At 34.0% G+C, this 22,785-nt stretch overlaps 2 protein-coding genes across 3 annotated transcripts in view; both read right to left on the reverse strand.

The window, feature by feature from the left end:
- Positions 1–11,010, reverse strand: part of LOC148948063 (fidgetin-like protein 1) — an 86,403-nt gene extending 75,393 nt beyond the window's left edge. For both annotated transcript variants that reach the window (XM_089095189.1, XM_089095188.1), the window contains exons 1-2: positions 10,880–11,010; positions 949–1,076 (exon numbers count right to left, since the gene is read on the reverse strand). In XM_089095189.1, coding sequence (XP_088951315.1) covers positions 949–1,076; positions 10,880–10,998 — 247 coding nt within the window. In that variant the 5' untranslated portion in view covers positions 10,999–11,010. The remainder of the gene's footprint in view (positions 1–948; positions 1,077–10,879) is intronic.
- A 7,904-nt stretch (positions 11,011–18,914) lies between these two features.
- Positions 18,915–22,785, reverse strand: part of Usp14 (ubiquitin specific protease 14) — a 61,035-nt gene continuing 57,164 nt past the window's right edge. The window contains exons 5-6 of the mRNA XM_089095682.1: positions 20,550–20,711; positions 18,915–19,264 (exon numbers count right to left, since the gene is read on the reverse strand). Coding sequence (XP_088951808.1) covers positions 19,182–19,264; positions 20,550–20,711 — 245 coding nt within the window. The 3' untranslated portion in view covers positions 18,915–19,181. The remainder of the gene's footprint in view (positions 19,265–20,549; positions 20,712–22,785) is intronic.

Raw genomic sequence — 22,785 nt, forward strand, 5'->3', positions numbered from 1 at the left:
CTCAACGATTATACGCCGTGGGTAGGTGGTGGAAATGGATAAATTTAATCTAAAATCTACTGAGGACTAAGTTCTATTAAATCTATCGAAATTAAAATGATCTAAAAATATCGATACATAAAACAGTAAGTTATAAAAACCACCCTGCCATACAAAAAAATGAAAAGTTCACCTCTACGAAAAATGTGATATTTAATATTACAATATGATGTTATCCCCAAATCCACCCCTACGTTAAGAGGGCGCGCGGCTCCCGTGCCCCCAACTGGATCCATCACTGACAGCCAAACACAGTCAACCGAAAAAAAATCTATGGACATACAACATTGTAGGTAATAAATATAAGCCGTCGCACTAAACAGAAATAATATTATATAGGAAACAATATGATCTTACTGAAAATACTCAGTAGCAAGTACTAGAAACCAGTCTGCATTCAATTTCTTACTATCATAAAAGAATAAAGATTTATCTTGATTTTTGCTAATTATAGTGTCCATCTTGACAATTTCTATCAATTTCAATCAAGGTTATGCCAACTTGTCAACTAATAAAGGCCAAGTATATATAGGCCAATTGTCATATAGTCTAGTTACTGACAAAGATTACCAATAGAACAGTAATTTGCTATAAAAAGTAAAAATGTTTTCTTTTAAGTAAACACTGCTATGCAAACTATTATTTTTATATCTAAACCCCCAATAAAGATTTATTATTAATGGGAACTGATCATGTAATAATTAAATTTAGGCTGAAAATGATAATTTAATTATACTGATATTTTCCTAAGACTAATTTTTGGAATAAGATAATTCTACAAAAATTTATGGTAAATATTTCATTTGTCACCAAAACTAGATTTAACCAGTAAAACCAAAATAGACAAAACAAATCAAGAAATAAAAATAAATTTAAAAAAATACAGAAAAACCTTTAGAGTCTACACACTTTTCTGATAGTTGGAAGAAATTCGGAGGGAAGATGCAGAATAGTTGTTTAAGCCTTCTTTCTGGTCATCAACAATTCCTGATAGCTGACGTAGAATATAGCCTGAGTCCAAATCCTGTCTATCCGAACTGAAAGACAAAACTTAATGAAAAACAAATATTTTTAGAATTCTTATGAAAAACCAAACTGAAGGAAAAAAGGAGAACTGAACTGAAGGAAGGAAAAACTGAATGGAACTCAAACTATTCCATAAAATCAAGTTTCTTAAATTTTCTGAACTTAAAAGGGTTACCATCAAAGGATTAGGATTTTATTGTTTAGTAAGAACAAATGAATAGTTTTTGTATTTAAAGCAAGATTTGTTTGGTCTTGTTTTAGGGTGCCTCACATGGCAAAACAAAAAAGCTAATGAAGACACAACAAACTTAAAAAAAATTATTTTATACCCAGATATACTACAAAGCAAATAAAAATTTAACTGCTACCCAGAAAGGTCAATTCCTTTTTTTGTGACAGTAATGATATAGAAATTGTATTTAAGTAGTAGACCTAATAAGATCTATCCTGATTGCCCCATGACTTAATTTTATTCCAAAAAAATCATATCTTTTTTGGATGGGAGGGGCCAATTTCTTTTTACTTTATAGGGGATTTGGAGGAATTTAGTTTATTCTATTCTATTAAGCTTTATGTAAATATTTTATGACAGTGAAGTCAAACTTTTTTTTATTTTGTGTCAAATATTCATTCTTTATGCTGACAAATCTAACTTGTGGAACTTAATTCCAGTATCAACCTCTCTACCTCTCTTCTAGCAACCAGCCTCTCTTCTAACAACCAATAGCCCTATCTGTTTCTAGCCCATTGTTTAAAAATTACTATCTCTACTCGACCTAAGTATTTTTGCAATATAAACCCCAAAAAGACTTAGAATTTATTTAAAGCTAAGCAGCAAGGTAATTTGAAAGTACTGTGGGTAAGGAGACTCAAATTTTGGGTTTCTAAGGATGGGTGAGTAAAAATGTTTGGTCCCTTATCCTCCTAAACGTTTTTTCAACACAAACCTCTTTGAGATCTATAATATACTGTCAGTCAAGCAGCAAGGAGAATCAAAAGACACTATGCATTGCCAGCATATCACAACTATGCAATATCCAGGGAATGACTTGAGGGATTGAATTTTAATTTCAGGAAGCAGGTGGAGGCTAAATTGCTTTGTCTTCAATTGTGCAAAAAAAAAATCTATATAGTCAATTCTGGGCAGAAAGATAAATCAAAAGACAATATCTTTTACCAGGTTCTCAAATTAGCATAGATGAAATATCTAATGAATAGCTTAGGGAATCAAGTTGAAACATTCAGGGAGTATTAGAGGCTAGGTCAACTTTGTTTTCAATCTGCCTAATGTTTGGGTAACTGAGGCCCCTGTTTGAATAGAGTCTATCCCTGGTAAGATAGCAATGTAAATTTAAAGAAACTATGCCCAGCCAGGACCTCCAAATAGCATATCTCCAATGTCTCAGGAATGGATAGGGAGTTTTAGGAGTAAGTTTTAAAGGGTGTTGGAAGACAAAGTGAATTCCATTTTTAATTTTGGAGACAGAATAAATTGAAATACACTATAGCCTACACATCCAATTTATCAGATAAGCATATCTGCAATAATTTGGGAATGGCTTTGGGGGACTAAGTTGAAACTTTTAAAGTGTTATGGGTAAAGGACAGGGATACTTTATATTTTGTGTTTAAAGGAAGAGCATGAGGGGTAAAAGCTGCAAGTCTCCAATGGGACTTATAATCTATCCATAGTTAGATAGCAAGGTACATCAAATGAAAATATGTGCATCCAGGTTATTAAAATAGTGTATCTTGAAAACCTCAAGAAAGGCTTAGGCGACAAGTGCAAATTTTCAGGGAAAACTGGAAACGCCATATAGACCTCAAATATCTGCCTTGAAAAGGGAGATAAGGAACATTTGTCCCCAATCCTTTTGCCCCTAGTGGATAACTGGAGAAATCTGGGGAAAGTAAACATGAAAGGTGTGCAAAAGCATATGATGGCTGGCCTCCAGTCCCCCATTGCACCTCCTGGCAGAACAGCCATGAGATGGAGATTAGGACTGATGGTATTAGCTGTCAAGTCTCATATTGCATTCTTTTCCATTACTTCTTCAAAATCTATTGCACTACAAGCCCCTGTGGAACTTTAAAATGTAAAGAAAGTATAAGAATACTCATCTTAATATATCCCTTTTGCATAAATTTATAAACCATAAAGCACTTAGGATCCTTTTTAATATTGATCAATCAGCTTCAGAAAGACACCCAGATGGGTTTTCCAGTATATTTTCTATAAATCAGATCCATCTGACTTCAATTTTCTGTATTTGCCATGATTTTGCCTTTGATCTTCTTCTATCAAGATTTTCTATAATGTTTATGACAAATTTGCAATATCATAATTACCCCACATATCATAGATCATATTTTTCATTGGATTTGCAACCCACGACCAGAGCCAGTTTTACCCTCTTCCGCGTGGGACCAAACATAAGGAAATATTTGCCATCACCGATTTGAGAAGGCACTGATAGGGTTCAGTTAATTTATTAAAGAAAAATGCTGCAACTTTGTACTGTCAAGTTGTTTTTGTTTTTCTTGTTTTATTTTGGTAAAATGTAGTCATTTAAATTATTGAAAATGTTGTGTGCATGATAATTTCTCCTTTTCTTTGTAACAGGTAATGCACTTAATTATGCATTAAGGCATTTGTGTTTTCGTTGATTAACAGTGTGTATGTTCTGTTTTAAATAAAGAGTTACTTTACTCAAATATCTTGGTCAACTTCCTGAAAATGAAAGCCCCCCTTGATGGCCCCACATATAGTCCTAATTATGAATCTCTTTGTTTTTTCATCTCAAAATAAATTGTATAGTGAGTAGCAGGATTCTAGACTCAACGAAACCCAGTTGCCTGAGTGATTGCAGTAGAATTGTGAATATCTAAGCCATCAGAGGAGCAGTAAGCTACAAGTAGAACATTCCCATTAATTAGCAGTAAACTGGGTATAAAACTATTAATAAAATGAGTTAAATTATGTAAGAATATAACCTTAACATCTAGTGGCCAGCTATTAATTGAACAGATTTGTATAGGCTATATAATTGAATAGCTAAAAACCTAAGCTATGCATTAATAGAGTTATTGCTAAAATTATTACAGAGTTATTATATAATTATATTATTATATAATTAATATTATAAATATAATTAATAATTATATTATTATATAATTATAATATAATTATATAATTATATTAATAATTATATTATTAAATTATTATAGAGTTATAGTTTAAATACTTCAAATTATTAGTTAATTGACTTACCTACAAGAACATTCTAAAATGACCACTTCGCCTTTTTTGTTATATTAAATAAAACAAACAATTTTTTTTAACTGAAAGTAAGGAACAACGTTAAAACTTAAAAAGAACAGAAATTATTCCGTGCATGGAAGGGGCTGTCCCCGTCTCTACGCCTCGCTCTTTACGCTAAAGTTTTTCATTGTTTAAAAAAAATTAGAGTTGTGAGAAAGTCAAACTTTAGCGTAAAGAGTGGCGTTGAGGAGGGGACAGCCCCTTTCATGCACGAATAATTTCTGTTCGTTTTAAGTTTTAACATTGTTCCTTACTTTCAGTTAAAAAAACTAAATTTTTTTAATTTAATTTTTGAACGTTTTTGAATTAATGCAGGTTTTGATTTTGGCTCACCGTACTTGAATAATTAAAACAAAATTTGAATATTTTTTTTACTTTTATTTAGTTAAATGGCTTTCTCGAAACCTGTTTAATTTTATTTACGAACGTTTTTATTAGTAATAAATAGCCTATATGTAACTTACAAATTAACTTACGTAACGAACTTCTATATTCATACATTTTTAATACATATATTATAGGGTTCGCCCCCTAGTCAATACCTTGCTCTTTAAGCTAAAGTTCGAATTTTGTTCCAATTCTTTAAAAATGACCCCTTAATCACAAATGCCGTGAATTAGAATAAATAGGTCTTATGAAAGTAAAGTACTAAATAATCTTTGGCTTAAAGAGCGAGGTATTGACTAGGAGGTGAACCCAATCATATACGTAATGTTTTCTGTCGTTTTAAGTTTTGATGTTGCTCCTTACTTTAAGTTAAAAAACTTGTTTTTTTTATAAATAATTTCTGATCTTATTTTAAATAATGCTGGGAAATCCGGTACCTCCTTCATAGCAATGTCCTTTCCCCCATCAAAACTTCCTCCATGGCAAGATCCTCCCACTTAAAACCCCCTACCCACTCCCCCCACTATCATAAAAAATCCCCCCTGAAAACGTCTGTATACTTCCCAATAACCAATACTATATGTTAACACTTGGTAAACTTCATAACTTTCAGCCCTCCCCCGGGACTTCAGGGGATTAAGTCACCCTAAAAGACATAGTTATCATATTTTCGCCCATGCTGAACAAAATGGCTATCTCAAAATTTTGGTCGGGTGACTTTGAGAAAAAAATGAGCATGGGAGGGGGCCTAGTTGCCCTCCATCTTTTGGTCACTAAAAAGGGCACTAGAACTTTTAATTTCCGTTTGAATGAGCCCTCCCACGATATTCTAGGACCATTGGGTCGATATGATCACCCGTGGGAAAAAAAACAAACAAATAAACACGCATCCATGATCTTTCTTTGGCAAAAAATGCAAAATTCCACATTTTTGTAGGTAAGAAGCTTGAAACCTCTGCAGTAGGGTTCTCTGATTAGCTGAATATGATGGTATGATTTTCATTAAGGTGCTATAACTTTTAGGGGGTCTTTCCCCCTTTTTTCGAAAATCAGCAAAATTTTCTCAGGCACGTAACTTTTGATAGGTAGGACTAAACTTGATGAAACTTATATATTTGAAATTACTATTAGAATCTGATTCTTTTGATGTATCTATTGGTATCAAAATTCCGTTTTCTACAGTTTCGGTTACCATTGAGCTGGGTTGCTCCTTACTTATAGTTTGTTACCACAAACTGTTTGATGATCATTTACCTTATTTATCAACTTAGAGTTTCAAACTTTATTCACATATCAAAAGAATCTTTATTTTCTTCTCATTCTGACAATATCACTTTTATTCCTTAATTTTTTGTTAAGTAAAGCACAAATATTTAAATCATATATATAAAACAAATTCCAAAAAAATCTAGATTTAATGCATATTGAATGTCATTAAAGCATTTATTAAAAGATAAGAGGTTACATTGATGGTATTCACCCAGTTTACAGTAATTGCATAGAAAAGAAATAACAGGTGATGACTTTTTACAAGAAAAGCATAATCAAACTTGAAGAATTACTTTCTACTTGTTTCTATTTTGTTTCACAATTTAGTACGGCAACCAAAGCTTGGTGCAGAGTTTTTTTTACCTAAATATTCTTGTGACAACCAAAATAAAACTCATGGAAAATCATGGTTTTAATGTATGAATAAACCTAATTCTGCTTAATTGAAGTACAAGAAAAATATTTTCAGCTTCACAACTTTGCTCAATCCCAATTTGTGAGGTTTCAAAGATCTGCAAATATATTTCCTAAATTTAGAAAAAAAAGTTGATGTGGCTTAAAATTCTACTCAAATAACAGAAATTGCATTTTCAAAACTAAAAACCAGAGAAAACAAAAACGAAAACTGAAAACTAAGGTAAAATGTTGTTTGGTCAAAAATTCCAATAGGTTATAGACCTGTCAAATAAGCAAATTTCTAAGACATAGAAATCAGAAGAGGATTAATATAGAAGCTTGGCAATGCCTTCCTGGAGTATGTTTTTGAACCTGGATTCATTACTGAAATTCATTTTCTTAACCTAACCCCTTTCCAAGATAGCCCAAAATAGCTTGTCTAGAATTTTACCTTGTAGGTATATTTCCTAATACATTTTCTGTTTCTTGATTTTGTCAATGATGATTCAATTTATGTTACCTTAAATTACATTGTCCAGCAAATAAGGAATAATTCTTTAGGGGCTGATTAGTGAAGATGTTGAGTCAATGCATTGGATGCATCCTATTCTTGAAGCCATGGCTTGGATGACCAGCCTTTGTCCATGGCTCCCTTGACAGCCTCAACACTAGGGGCTGAGACTGCTTCTTTGCTTAGGGAGTTCCAGAGCCCCACAACTCTATTCGGGAAGAAGTTGTTCTGTATTCTGGTGTTGGCTTGTTTACAGTACAGCTTCATGGTGTCCTCTAGTTCTTGTTGACTGGTCAAGTTCAAATATATTTTGGGTACTTGTCCTTTATATAAAACACACTCAAGAAAGGAAGCTTGGTGACAATAAAATATTGTGAAAATATAATACTTTGCAAGCAAAATTGTTAAGGTCATATGTGAATTATTAAATTGGAAGCTTTGGCATTGGCTGACCATCTCAAAGACAAAGAAAAGCTCATTATTAATGCAATTCTTGAGGACACCAGTTAGTTTGCTTTGGCTAGTGATAGAATATAGTGTCTCACCATGGATCCTCAAGAATCATTTCAGATAGCAGTATTTTCACTTTATTAAGTTAAATAGGTTTGGTTAGGTTACACTAGGTTTGTTTAGGTTACATATTTAATATATGCTATGCTCTACCCCCTCCTAATGTGAAAATTTATAGCCCAAATTTGTTTCTAAACTATTATAGTTTCAACATAATTTTGTTTTATTTCATTAGCATTCACCAAACTTCACTTCTCTAGTGTTTTATATAATAGACAAGTACCTTTGTTAGTCAATTATTAGGACTGTTCAATATATACTAAAGTGCTTTCAGGAATGATATAGCCTAGGCTAAGTAATTTGGCTGTATTTGGGGATTTTTTAAAAGTTATTTTTAGAATTTTTTAGTGTTTCTTTCTGAACAACCCTTACTGTACATAGGCTCCACAATTTCAACTATGATTTTAACATGCATTTTTAATTAATTGCCTTAAGAAATTAATTTACCTTAAAACAAACTAGGGTAAAAAACCAGTAGGCTATCCAATTGAGCAAAATTATGTAAAACTAAAACTTTCACATCTTGTTAACAAAGAAGAATTGTGTGTATCAGATAAAAGCTTAAAATCTATGCTATACATCAGTATGGTTATTACCATGGGCGTAGACAGCATATTGTCTAGGGGGAGGGGGGGGGCAGTTGATAGTGTGATGGAGGGCCTTTTATCAACTGCTTTTCCAACCATCTGCTTTTTTAGCCAAATCTAATGTAAATTTGAAGGTCCGGGGGAGGGGGGCAGCTGCCCCTCCTCCCCCCTCCCTACGCCCATGGTTATTACTAAAATTATTAAAGATCAAATACTTGAAATTGTTAGTTTATTGACTTAACATACAAGGACCTCTTTTTGGAAATAACCATTATCCTATTTTGATGTCTTATATCCTTTTAGTGTTTCACTTTTATTAACATACTAACAGAAAGCTGATTTTCTTTTAATTCTAAAAATAAAATAAAAGTTCAAAAAAGGGATAAAATCCTTTTTAATAGACAGTGTATAGAAAATTCACAAAAAATACCAGATATTTTGGTCACATATACAGTGACCATCATCAGTAGTTTTACTACTGATGACAGTCACTGTAATAGTGACTGTCATCAGTGACTGTGACTGTAATAGTGACCATGAAAAGGTCACATATACAGTGACTATCATCAGTAGTAACTGTCATCAGTAGTTTTACTACTGATGACAGTCACTGTATATGTGACCAAAATATCTGGTATTTTTTGTGAATTTTCTATACACTGTCTATTAAAAAGGATTTTATCCCTATTTTGAACTTTTATTTTATTGTCATGGAAAGGCAGTGTGGTCTCCAAAATTATCTACATCATTCTAAAAATGTAACTTTTTTTTGCTTGATATTTATTCTATAAATCACAAATATTAAATATAATTATTTCTTTTCAATTGCTTGTCAAAACAGAGAACACATTGTTAATTTATGCTGACAAATTATTGATTAAAATTTGACCAAGAAGGCAGGTTCTAGTAACAGATATCCAAAGGACATAAAATTTATTGTCAACTAGTTGGCAAATATAAGTGTTTCTGGAGAGAAGTTATTAGTCAACTAGTTGGAAAAATTAAGTTTTGCTGGGGAGAAGTTATTAGTCAACTAGTTGGAAAAGGAAGGTTTTGCTGGGGCAACATTTATTGTCAACTAGTTGGCAAATATAGATTTCTCCTATATGGATAAGCCAAATTTTCAAAACTAGATGACTAAAATGTTTTTAATTATAAGGAGATTGGAAAGTACCATTCTATATATACTTTTAGTGCTTTATTATTGTGTTGTATGGCCCACAACAAGCCAAGCTTCTTGGGCCAAATAATTTTTCTTTGTGTTTGTAATAGTGTTTTACTATTAATAAAATGATTGATAGATATAAGCTTATAAAGTAATTTTTTCTCTTGATTTTGAACTGAAGTTATCAAGTATTTTGCAGTAGGTTGCATAGGATGCATCAAGACATGGCTAATTGTAGACAGAGAAAAGCCAAGACAGATAGTCCAAGTAATTGAGAGGCAAATGTTAAAATGGCAAATTTAAGAGTTGCTGGGGAGAATTTATTAGTCAACTAGTTGGAAAAATTAAGTTTGCCTACAGATTGTTTTTGGCACCTGGCTGACAGACCATATTTCAAACAGTAGGCTGTACAAAAAAAGTGTGGTTCAGTCCTGCTTTCTAGGGATATAATGAAAGAAAGGTTGAGATGGCTAGGGCACCTTCTGCAGATGAAGGATGACAAATTGCCAAAATATTTCCTTTTTGACCAACTTTCTAGGGCTGAAAGGAAAGCAGGTTGTCCTTGTCTGGGATGAGAGTATGTCATAAAGAAAAATTTAAAGGAAATGGGAACTTCCTAGGAGGGGAGGAGTTACTAGTTGGAAAATGAATTGTTTTCTGGGACAATGTTTGTTTCCAGCTAGTTGGCAAAATTAAGTTTTGCTGGGGAGAAGTTATTAGTCAGCTAGTTGAAAAATGAAAGTTTTGCTGGGTCAAAATTTATTGTCAACTAGTTGGAAAAATTAAGTTTTTCTGGGGAGAAGTTATTAGTCAACTAGGCCTAGTTGGAAACTGAAAGTTTTGCTGGGTCAAAATTTATTGTCAACTAGTTGGAAAAATTAAGTTTTTCTGGGGAGAAGTTATTAGTCAACTAGGCCTAGTTGGAAAATGAAAGTTTTGCTGGGGCAACATTTATTGTCAACTAGTTGGAAAAATTAAGTTTTTCTGGGGAGAAGTTATTAGTCAACTAGGCCTAGTTGGAAAATGAAAGTTTTGCTGGGTAAAAATTTATTGTCAACTAGTTGGAAAAATTAAGTTTTTCTGGGGAGAAGTTATTAGTCAACTAGGCCTAGTTGGAAAATTAGGCCTAAAGTTTTGCTGGGGCAACATTTATTGTCAACTAGTAGGCAAATTTAAGTGTTGCTGGAGAGAAGTTATAAGTCAACTAGTTGGAAAATGAAAGTTTTGCTGAGACAAAATTTATTGTCAACTAGTTGGCAAATATAGATTTTTCCTAGGCCTATACAGATGGGCCAAATTTTCCAACTAGATGACTAAAATGTTTTTAATTATAAGGAGATTGGATAGTACCATTCTATATAAGATTATAAAGTAGCTTTTTCCAATAGGCTAGTCAAATGGTGGTGTCCCTCTAGTAACTAGCCTACCCTCACATTGCATGATGCTGTAGTAAAATAGGGGTGGTCCTAAAACCTATTGCTATTTTTCTGGAATGCTAAAGAAAAGTGGTCTTTCCCAAAAACAGGTCTTTTACCCTAGTTCTCTAGCCTAGGTCTATGAAGTTGAGGCAAACAAAAGACTGGTATCACTAAGTAGCCTAGACTTGCCTTTTAAGATATTCATCAGTATGAAATATCAGGTTATTTCTGAGAAAATCTGCTTTAGCGTGTTTATCTTTAGACTTTTGTTTATAAAGGTGGCATTTAAATTTAAAGTTCTCGTCCATCTTGAAAAAACCACGGAATTCAGTTTTTGAAATTTGAACATTGCAGTGCTCAAACAACACTCCCAATAGATCAGGAATTGTTCGGCCTATCCTTTTAATAAAAATTAACTACCATAGAGCCTAGACTAGACAATTAAGTATAATAAGAAAAAATCACAAAATTTTTGCAAATCTTTAATTGCCATATTGTAAAAATGGACCAAAATTTTTATTAAATAGACGTTAGATCTAAACTTAAATCTACTTTTACAGATCGAAGTACAATGAAAAAGCGAAGGTTTTTATTTGCAGCATTGCCGAAATATGCTTAAGCCTCGCCTTGATTGATAGTCATTTACTTTTCCAGCAGCAGGGCTAGCTTTGACTGGATAGCCAATCCCAGGCGTCAGGATATTCGAAAGCTTTCCAGTTATAATGACTGTCCAATCATAGCCATTTGTTCAGATATGATCTGCCTACAAAAACACTGCTGGTAGGCTAAATGAAATCACTTGAGACTAAATGACTAAGACTTTAGGCTAAATGAAATCACTTATTCATTTTAGAAAACATGTGATTGTAAGTTTGAGGCACGCTTCAAATGGAGAATCGCTTTAAGCTTAATCATTGAAAAGAAAATTTGTTACGCTGATGCGTTTGTATAAGTTCGGTCACGAACAATGGTGAGCAACAATTGGATGGTGAGCAACAATTGAACCAAACAGCATAGTTTGTGTTTCATCTTGACGAAAGAAAGAATTTTTATCAATATATGAAGAAATTAGCTGGAATTTATAGGCCTACAACTAAAGAAAAGTTTTATCAATCTTAAAATGTGCACCCCCCCCCAAAGAAAAAGAATTTTCTGTAAACGTACATTAAAAGTCATTTTAATAGGACAGATTAAAATTATAAACACATAGTTATAAAGATCTTGTTGTAAAAAATCATTTCAGGTTCTTGTTAAAAATCTGAGCCCACGCATATGCATTGCTTATAACAAAGAGCCATTAAGTTTCAATGTATAATTATTATTTTTTTTTCTAGAGCCACCTTGTATGGGGAAAGTGACAACAGAAACAACAAAGGGAAATTGAAGGAAGCTCCCTTCCTTCTAAAGAAGTGTATTACAAAGTACTGGGAAAACAAAGTACATTTGTTGTACTTTGTGGTACAAAGTACAACAAAGTACTGGGAAAGTGAGGCATGATGGGTATTGGGTCTCAAAATGGTCTGCTATATCAAAGTGAAACTTTCAGGAAATGTTGGATGGGGGATGTGTTGAATAAAATCAAAACACATCATTTGTATGCTGGGTGCCAAAAAGGCTTATCAGCAATATCTACAGAACAGCTGAGGGCATTAGGTTGAAATTTTCTGGGCACGTTGAGCGGGAGTTGGAAAAATGGTGGAAAAGAAACCATCCTCTACCTTGCCCTTTTTAAATGACCCTCACTTTAGCACGTCGTAATTCTGAAAAAATGGGTTTGTTTAAAGTTTTCAAAAGTTCTAATTATCACAAATTCAGGAATGCCAAGCCCCTCATAGCCCACTGGGTAAAGGTCACAAATTATCCAATTTGCCCATTGTTTACATGCAGGATTAATCATGTGGGAAGCGTTGAATGCTTGATTCTGGGTTATGTCTGAAAGGGCTAAGGGCACTAAGGTGAAACTTTAAGGAATGCTGATGGGGCTATTGAGATGGATCAAAGACACTATATGCAAAAAAAATTAAAACACAAATGAGGACTTTAATGTCTTCATTTATTAAAAGAAAACTGGCCGGTCCTTTTCGAGAACCTTTATACAATAAATAACGACGAAGACCACACTGTCGTTCCATCAAGAACAAAAAACAGGCAAAAAATAAGAAATTTCCAAGACAGTGAAATTTGTTCAAACCTTAAATGAATATTTCGACTCTGTATCCAAAAGCCACCCTAAATTGCGATCTTTAAAACTAAAACTAAACAGCTCTAGGATCATTACTTTAACGAAGTTCAACTAGGACTAATAGATAAAACATCAGTAAACGAGGCAATTTTGCATTTATTGTTGATTTATCTCTTATTGTTGATTATCTCTTATTGTTGATTATCTCTTATATGTTGATTATTATAATTATTGTTGATTATTATTTATATCTTATTGTTGATTATCAGTTCTGGCTGAACGGTATCATTTTTCAAATTTTTTTAATCATTATATTACTTTCCATGGTTGCTTTCTGCCATCTTGTGCTGCAAAACGCCAAACCATGCCAAAAAAGGATCAAAATGCCAGGAAACACTGATCCTAAAATAGTAAACCAATTTGTCATGGTCCAAACAATAGAGTAGAAGTTGTTTTTAGCCACATCAAAAATGGCTCTACACTATGCTGATCGAATCATGGAATGCCGCCATTAGCTCAGTCTTTATTCATATTTCGTAAACTGATAATGTCATGAATGTTGCAGTGACTACCGGTGTTGTTGATTAACCATCACAAGATGGTGGTCTTATTAAGACAGTGGTGCAGCAAAGTGGCGGTTTCTGCCGCAAAACATTAATTTTGGCCCGAAGAGAGTCAAAATTGAAGGGAATACAAATTCTAAGATAGCCAATCGCTTTGTGATGATTCCACTCAGCTGTAGGTTTCGAGCCATTCATCTTGAAAAACAAGTAAATTCACTGTTTTGAATGGTTAGTATGAGCCTCGTTATTTATTTCTTATTTCGGTTCTGCCAAGACGAGCAGGTTAAGAGATCTCATAGATGTCTAATGATTCGATTAAAAGCTTATTCCTTGCTCTAAGCAACTTATACAAACCTTTTTTAATAATTTAATTGTAAAGTGCTATATGCCACCTTCTGGATTAGAAAGGCTGGGAAGCCTAGCAAGTGTACCATTATCTCCGAAGTAGAAAACTCTTGATTAGAGATTTGAAATTCATCCTCTTGTTTAGTCTCTCTCCCAATCTCCTGAATAGATGAAAACTAAAAAAAACATGTTTAAAAAAACACGCCTAATGAAAAAAAAAAAAGATTTCCATGAAAAAAAAATCACTTTTTATGTGTAAAGTCTCAAAGATACCTGTGGCAATATAGCCCTGGGACTCTTTGTTTATGTGAGAAAGTTTCCCATATCTTGTAGAAATGTTTTAGGGAAGTTAGAAACTAAAACGAAGGGACGGCAAATGCTCCCATTCCCAGCCCCTTAAATGACGCCACACTACTGTGTTACTCATAAAAGGGCACTAGAATACTAAATTTTAGTTAGAATGAGCTCACAGTAATGTGTTATTCAACACTACATTTGTGTACATGTCTCTTATCAGGGTCATTAAAGTACCAAGGATACCGAACAAAACCTCTTTCCAAGAACAAGCTGAATCTGTCTTAGCTCTAATGATACCCAAAAACTGCGGTTTTCTTTTTGACTGTTTTAAAATTACGAATTTTTAAGCAAAACTAAATTTTTGCGAGTGTTGCCTAGTTCAACCGTGAATATAAATAAGCAAAATTAGTTAGTTCTATATGACAATACTTTTCGTCCGAAGAAATTCACTAACACCAACAATATGTTACTCCCAAGGACTACTATACATTTACGGGAAGCTAAATCTTCTTAACCCTTTACATACCAAGCCTATATCGTCAACGTTGTTTCCCAGGATGGGGTCTTTTGAGGATCCCTAATTTTTTCGGTATGTCTCAACTATTTGTTCTGCAAGATTGTTCAAAATACGGTTTTGGGTGTCTGGAGATACTCAATTAAACAAGTACTGTGAGCAATTTGAAAACACCCAATGGTTTGGTGCCACGTTTTTTAGCTCATTTTTCATTTAGCTTAAATTTAGCCCATTTATGCTGATTTTTCATTCCTCATTCTTTTTCCTGAATTTGGCACCTGCTACAACCAAAAACTACCTAAACTGCATCTGGATGTTTATTTTTTATATATCAAAACACGAGTGCCATATTTTTTTCATTTTATTAAGACACATATGGTGTAGGTTTCTACTTAACCAATCCGAAAGATCAGATATCATTGTCAGTCACTGTTAAGCTTTTGGAAGCAGCTTTTCTCTTCAACCGTTGCGCCGTTTTGAAATTAATCACATTCCCGATTTAAGAGGTTTTTCCTCCGTCCAACAGAAAACTGTTAGCTATCATTCTTAGAGGATTTCTCTAAAAAATCAAATGTTTATTGAAGGAAATTGTTAGGGAATCTAAAGCAAAATATTCAAAATTAAGCAGGATGGCTACCTTCTTATAATTTTGATAGCGAATCGAGGACAGCTATTATTTCTTATTTTACTTACTTTGCCCCCCTCCATTTCATTGGCAATATATACTTTTCTCCTAAATTGAAATTCCTTTGATTTGCTCCTTCGGTCAATATATATTTTTCATCAATTAAATTTATTTCTCAGTTTTACTTTGTCAAAAAGACGTAAATTAAGTCATTAGAAAGAGATATAGACAAATTAAAAGTCATAGCAATTTGATATGATCAACAATCTGACAGTTTCACTTATGCAATCACATTAAAATTTTTACTAGGTCTATCCATTTCCTTTATGCATGGGATAACTTATGTAAATACACTAAACAGTTCCTTCAAGAAAGCTTATGCACTGGTGTTTTAATTTTCACTTAAATTTAATAAACTTTACCAATTCATTAAATGCTTAGTGCCTTTGTTTCACTTGCTGGCATTAATAGTTACATTCTATTTTCTTTAAGATATGAACAATTTGAAATATTCTATTATTTGAACTTAAAAGCTTTGGCGTCAGTTGGGTATTATCAAGCTGAGATAAACTTACTGCAACACTATCTTGATCAGAATTTTGTTTGAATTTCCCGCTCAAAACCGTGGTTCCGCAAATTGTTAGCTAACAACTGGACGACGGAAGAACCCTTTTAATCTGATAATATGAAAGCAGCAAAATCGCAGGATTTTTTAAACAATTTCTGGCAACAAAACATACTATCAAAAGCTAAATAAACAAACTTCAATTACGATTCCATGTTCTTAATACGATTTACGTCTTCAATACATCCCTCCAATACAACTTTAGGAGACAGGGGCGGAACCAGGATTTTTTTTTCAGGGGGGGGGGGGGGGCGCAAAACAGGTTTATCCGATAAACTTGCGTCAGGAGCAAGTTTATTTACTGCAAACTTGCGTTAATTAAGTAAATTACACTACTTTAGACTACGTTAGGGGGGCACGCACCCCCTCGCCCTCCCCCCTGGATCCGCCATTGTCAGGAGATATAGATCCTATAGGATAATTAACCAAATTTATTAACTCTAGCTCAGTCATGATCGTTTGAAATCACGCGCGTGAAGCCAGCTCTGTCACAATCTTTTGAAGCCACATTCAACTTGGGGGGGGGGCGGGGGTGTAAATTCAATTTGATAATTGACTATATTTGTTAACTCCAGCTATGTCACAATCTTGTAAAGCTACAAGTGTAGGCCACCTTTGTCATACACGTGTAAAGCCACATACAACTGCAGGGGGCATGAATCCAGTATGATAATGGACTATATTTATTAACTCTAGCTCTGTCATAATCATGTGGAGCCACATATAACTTCAGGAGGCATACATCCAATATGATAATGGTTTATATTTATTAACTCTAGTTCTGTCATAATCATGTGGAACCGCATACAACTTCAAGGGGCATACATCCAATATGATAATGGTTTATATTTATTAACTCTAGCTCTGTCATAATCATGTGGAGCCACATACAACTTCAGGGGGCATGCATCCAATATGATAATGGTTTATATTTATTAACTCTAGCTCTGTCATAATCATGTGGAGCCACATACAACTTCAGCGGGCATAAATCAAATATGATAATGGTTTATATTTATTAACTCTAGCTCTGTCATAATCATGTGAAGCCACATACAACTTCAGGGGACATAAATCCAACCGACTATTTATTGACTCTAGCTCTGAGATAACTGTTTGAAGCCCATACGACTGGCTCTTGAAAAAGAAGCATTGGATGACGGTTTAAATTATCATGAAAATAATGAAACATCATGATGGAAAAGATGAACATTGATTTTAGGTGATATTCCAGTAAGATGCTTTTTGATGCCACATTTATGAGTACATTTCTTAAACCTTTGGTAAATCAAAATTACATAGTCATTTAGCTACTGGGCAAGAATTTTCTCTTTATGAGCGGCACCATTTTGAAAGTATAGTCAAAACTATTCATTTTAAAACAATTCTAAAATCATATAATAAAAAGTTCTGAATAGTATCTTAGTCCTTAATACGTCACTGAACTAGCTCAATTTGTGTTATATGGTGTTACTATCCAATAATTCTCTCCAATAAATATAAGTGTAAAAACATATATACAGTACATAATATGTAATACCACAGTTTACGTTGATGACCTGCTAGTTTGCACAGAGAATATGCTCTATTGAGAATGTCAAAAGAACCACCGAACATACACTTAAACCAAGGGGTACTTACAAGACTGGAAACTAGTACTAGTCTCGAAAAAAAAATCATTAGCTCCGTCTAATGTTTCTTGGAATTTTTCAATGAGATAATAAGGTAAAACAATTGTAATTAAAAAAAACAGTGTATCAACAAATTAGGAAGCTTGGAAACGCCAAATGCTAGATGGCGCTGGTAAAAATTTCGACACTAGCACCAGTTTCCACTCTAATAAGTTACCATATGTATAATATAAATAAGTACCTAATAAGACCCATATGGGGGGAGGGGCGAGGGGGGCTCCAACCCCCCTCCTGTCTGAATGATGCTGCTTTATATTTTATATTTTTGTTTTGAGATTTCCATTATGCAGCATTGGAAGTCTCGATTAGACCAGCTAAGTCTAACGTTTCTTGGAATTTTTCAACGTGATAATAAGATAAAAGAATTGTAATTAAAAAAAAAGTGTAAGAATAAATTAGGAAGCTTGGAAACGCCAAATGCTACATGGCACTGGTAAAAATTTCGACATTAGTGCCAGTTTCCACTCTAATAAGTTACCATATATATAATATAAATAGGTACTTAATAAAGTACCCATATGGGCGGGGGCAGGGGGGGGGGGCGCCAGCCTCCCTTCTGTTTGAATGATGCTGCCTTATATTTTATATTTTTGTTTTGAGATTTCTATTATACAGCATTGGAAGTATCGATTAGACGAGGTAAGTCTAACGTTTCTTGGAATTTTTCAATGTGATAATAAGATAAAAACAATTGCATTAAAAAAAAAATAGTGTATCAACAAATTAGGAAGCTTTAAAAAATACCAAGAAACGCCAAATGCTAGATGGCGCTGGTAAAAATTTCGACACTAGCGCCAGTTTCCACTCTAATAAGTTACCATATATATAATATAAATAAGTACTTAATAAGTTACCCTTATGGGCGGGGTTTAGGGGGGGGCTCCAGCCCCCTCCTGTTTGAATGATGCTGCCTTATATTTTATATTTTTGTTTTGAGATTTCTATTATACAGCATTGGAAGTGTCGATTAGACAAGCTAAGTCTAACGTTTCTTGGAATTTTTCAATGTGATAATAAGATAAAAACAATTTTAATAAAAAAAAAATAGTGTATCAACTAATTAGGAAGCTTGAAAAAATACCAAGAAACGCCAAATGCTAGATGGCGCTGGTAAAAATTTCGACACTAACGCCAGTTTCCACTCTAATAAGTTACCTATACTCTTTGACATAAAAAAAAACAAATATTGCCTTCACGTTTCCGCTTTAAGGTTCCCAAGATGCCTTGAGTAAGTCTCTAATTAATATAAAACAAGACAAAATATAATTTGGCAATCTTTCAAAAAGGCAAAAGCGATGTTTTTCCAGGCTGGGATACCCATTTTTACACATCAAATAATAAAAAAAAGAAAATGAAAAACTCATTTAAAAATAACAATAAACTCAAGTAGCTATTTTATTTTCAATTTAGAAACTAAAAACATGTTAAAAAGAAGCATCACAAAAATCTGGTACATAAAGTTGAACGAAAGTAGGATAAAGCCAAGTTCACACGAACTTCAAAAGGACAAGGCTGTACTGTGGAGGATCATCCTTTCCCTTTAACATTTATGGAATAAAGAAATCATTTAGTATGGAAGAGGAAGAAAAAAGGCGTTCTTTTTTTCAGAATACTACCCCAGATGATCACAATCAGAATTATAATTCAATTCAGTTTTCCATTTTTTCATCTCCTTCTGCTACTTCAAGAACACGTGGTCCATACAATAGAACGTAGGCACAATGCCAATCACCTATAAATAAACACAATAAAGAAAACCATATTAACATGAGTTACATTAAATATTTACAAATCTTTATCACATTTCATTGTGTATTCTTGTATCTGTGTAGAAAATAAAAAAGTAAATATAGACGAGAATTAGTCACAGCCAAGAAAAAAAAAGATTTATACACTGATTGTAAGAGGAGAGTGACACATATCACTATAGACATTCGCTTTTACTTCTTACATTAAAACGTCAATGCTGGAAGTGTGTTTAATATGTGAGTTTGTTTCTTGCTTATTTGTTTATATATTTTTTCTTTTTCTTCTTTGTGTGTTTAGTTGCTGTATTTTCTATGTGTATTATTTTTAAAAAAACATTTCTTTGTCGTTTTTTTCCCGTTTAGAAAGGATCCCGGACGTGGGGCCGAAATATTCGGAATATTTTTCAATTAAAGTGTTTAATTGTTTTCATTTATTTCACTGCTTTATTATAATTAAAAACCCATTTTTTCTTGCCTAATTTTTCGTAAATGGAAAAGCAGTGTGGTCTAAAAAATTATTTAAATTTAAAAATCGGACCACAAACAAGGGCAAAATCTCAGCGTAAGCTAAAACTCAAAAAGACACAAGCGAAAACAAACTAAAATTTCCTTCCACAGGCCAAGGGCATGTGGACAAATTAAGGAAAGGGTGAATTGAATGGATACAACCCTAACAATTCCCCGATTTTAATAACACGCTCTGAGATCGTGACTTTATTTATACCAAAACAACAAGCGATTAAATGACTTACTATTGCAAAATAATAGTCGGAAAAAATCAGGCATTAATTTTGAAGCAAAATAAAAGGATGAGAATTTTCCTTTAATTCAGAGATTTTAAAGAGCAACGGAAATCAAATTTATATAAAAGGAGAAAAGGACATTTATCCCGCAATAAAAAGGATGAATGCTATAACAACCAACAGGCCCGCTAAGCAATGGCACCAATTCATGGAAACGTTGGAGGGGGCGATGGTCAATAGAATCTCTGTGAGGAATTCCCCCCTCCCTCAATGAAAACCATTGTCTTTAGGTTCGGGATGCCTCAGGCTGCAGCCAGAATCATGCCTCAGGCATGCCAGGATGAGGATTGCTGATGAATTACCAATAGTCATCAGGATTGCTGACGAAGATCTAAAAATCTAGCAACAAACAATGACAGGATCATTGACAATAATAAAGGATAATTGACACAGATATTTATCCAAACATCCAAGTTAAAAACAGAAGAACATTTGACTGACAGGTTGAAAACAGAAAAAAACTCACCTCCACCAGATAACTTCAGAATATCTTCTGTAGTTACAGTGTTGACTTTGTCATCATCAAATTGAAACCACTCATCACCTTTTCGTCGACACCAAGCTACATAGTGACCACTTGAACTGGATCGACCCTTGTGGGTTAGCACAGCCTGAAGCTCATAAAAACCTAAAACGTAAAGCATTTGTCACAGAACAAGAATACCCAAGCAAACATTTCTTTGTATATAAAACTCACAAAATTGAGAAGCCTATTTAATTGATTTCAGCGTTTTTTAAGTCTTGGTTGATTATAACCAAGTTGATAATAATATCTCCAAGAAAATTGAGTAATTGACACTTTAGAAAAGTTGATCCCACCCCCCGTTTTTCTTCTGCAATCTAATATTTTACTTAGAAAAGTAAAATATTATACTAGAAAAGCGTCAAATGGTACTCTTCTTTTTGCTTTATGGCATCTCTTGCCAAGGAGCCATGACTTTATGGTGGTACCATTCTTACTTTATAATGTGCAGCAAGTTTCTATCAATTTAGCGCCACCCTGGCTATGTGGTTGGCGTGCTGGGTTGGGAATCCTGTGTCCAAGGGGGACGGGTTCAATTCCTGGCATGGCCAGTTATTTGGTTTCAGACAATAGTGGCGTGACTCTGTAAGCTCAGCCAGAGCAGATCAAGCTCTAAATGGGTACCTGGAGAAATCTGGTGAAGGTAAGCAGGAAGGGTGTGCATAAGCAGGAGTCTTAGTGCCATTTTTCTTTTTTTGAGATGTTTTTCATTTTTTGCCTGTTTAGCTCATCAAACATTTTGGCTCCCAAACAGGGAGCCAGGGCGAAATTAGCGCCGCCCTGGCTATGCGGTTGGCGTGCTGGGTTGGGAGTCCTTTGTCCGAGGGGCACAGGTTCGATTTCTGGCGTGGCCGGTTATTTGGTTTCAGACGGCAGTGGCGTGACTTTGTAAGCTCAGCCAGAGTAGATCAGACTCTACATGAGTACCTGGAGAAATCTGGGGAAGGTAAGCAGGAAGGGTGTGTAAGAGCAACGGATGACAGGCCCCCAGCCCCCCTTACACTTCCGGACTGAAGAACCACGAAAACGGAGATTATCTCCACCGCTTTGGACCTTGAGGGTCTACTGCCGTCATACTTACTTAAGTTAAGTTAACTTAACTTAAGTTAACTAAACTTAAGTTAACTTAAGTTTCAATGAATCTGACTTTTATCTGTCTTTCGTTCAAATGAAAATCACTTCGAACAAACACTTTCCATTTTTCTGGTAATAAGAAAAGTTCTAATTACCAATTGGACTTGGTTCAGCCTTCAGCTCGATGAAACATGCAGCAAAATTTATTTTTGCTGCTAAAAATGGCGTAAATTGCTACCTCATTAAGGGATTTAGGTTGTCGGGCGAAAAATTAAAAGACAATAGGAACATTTTGGTAGTTTAATTTTTGACTTGTTTCTTGTATCAGGAAGAGAACCCTTTTTTGCTCCCTGGTGCTATAGCCTGACAGATCCACGAGGAATCCATTATCCACTTCTTGGGTTTATGTCAAATATTTTTTTTGAACAGTTAAGTGATTTTGTCGTCCATCCATACAATAAGAAAAATATTCAGAAATCAAAAATTTACAAAAAAAAGTGAAAAAGAATGGTTTTGAAAAAAGAGAGCAAGAACATCCAATCAAACGTTTATTTGTACATAAGAGTGCCACAAAATTGAGAAGTCACATTTCAGTTGATTTCAGTTAATTGAGGATCTGATGAAAGAAAAGGCAGTATAAACAAATAACCTTTTGGGAGAAACACGCTTAAATCTAAGAATTGCAGAAATGATAATTATTAATAAAAGGAAAAAAATCTAATATATATCTATGTCGTCTGGATTAAAACGTTTCTAATAATCTGATATGCTGGTGCAACGAAGTTTTGATCCAATATAAGATCTTTTCTAATAATCTGATCCAATATAGGATTCTTTCTAATAATCTGATATGCCGGTACAATGCAGTGATGCTTTTCATTTACATTTTGGCATGGAAGGATCCCACCACCTATTTTTCCTTTGCACTCCCCACCCTCTGGCCAGTAACAAGCTACAGACAGTGTGAGTTTCGGTACACTCCCTTGCACTTGTTCCCTTCCACAAGCAAAAGAAGGTGACAAAGGTGACAAAGGGGAAGGTCTGAAGGTGACAGAATGGGTATTCAAATCGTAAGACAAAAATAATTATAATTGAATCTATAATA

This window comes from Artemia sp. Qi Xiang Cuo, chromosome 10 (assembly GCF_049724085.1).
Source record: "Artemia sp. Qi Xiang Cuo chromosome 10, ASM4972408v1, whole genome shotgun sequence".
In the NCBI taxonomy this organism is placed as follows: domain Eukaryota; kingdom Metazoa; phylum Arthropoda; class Branchiopoda; order Anostraca; family Artemiidae; genus Artemia; species Artemia sp. Qi Xiang Cuo.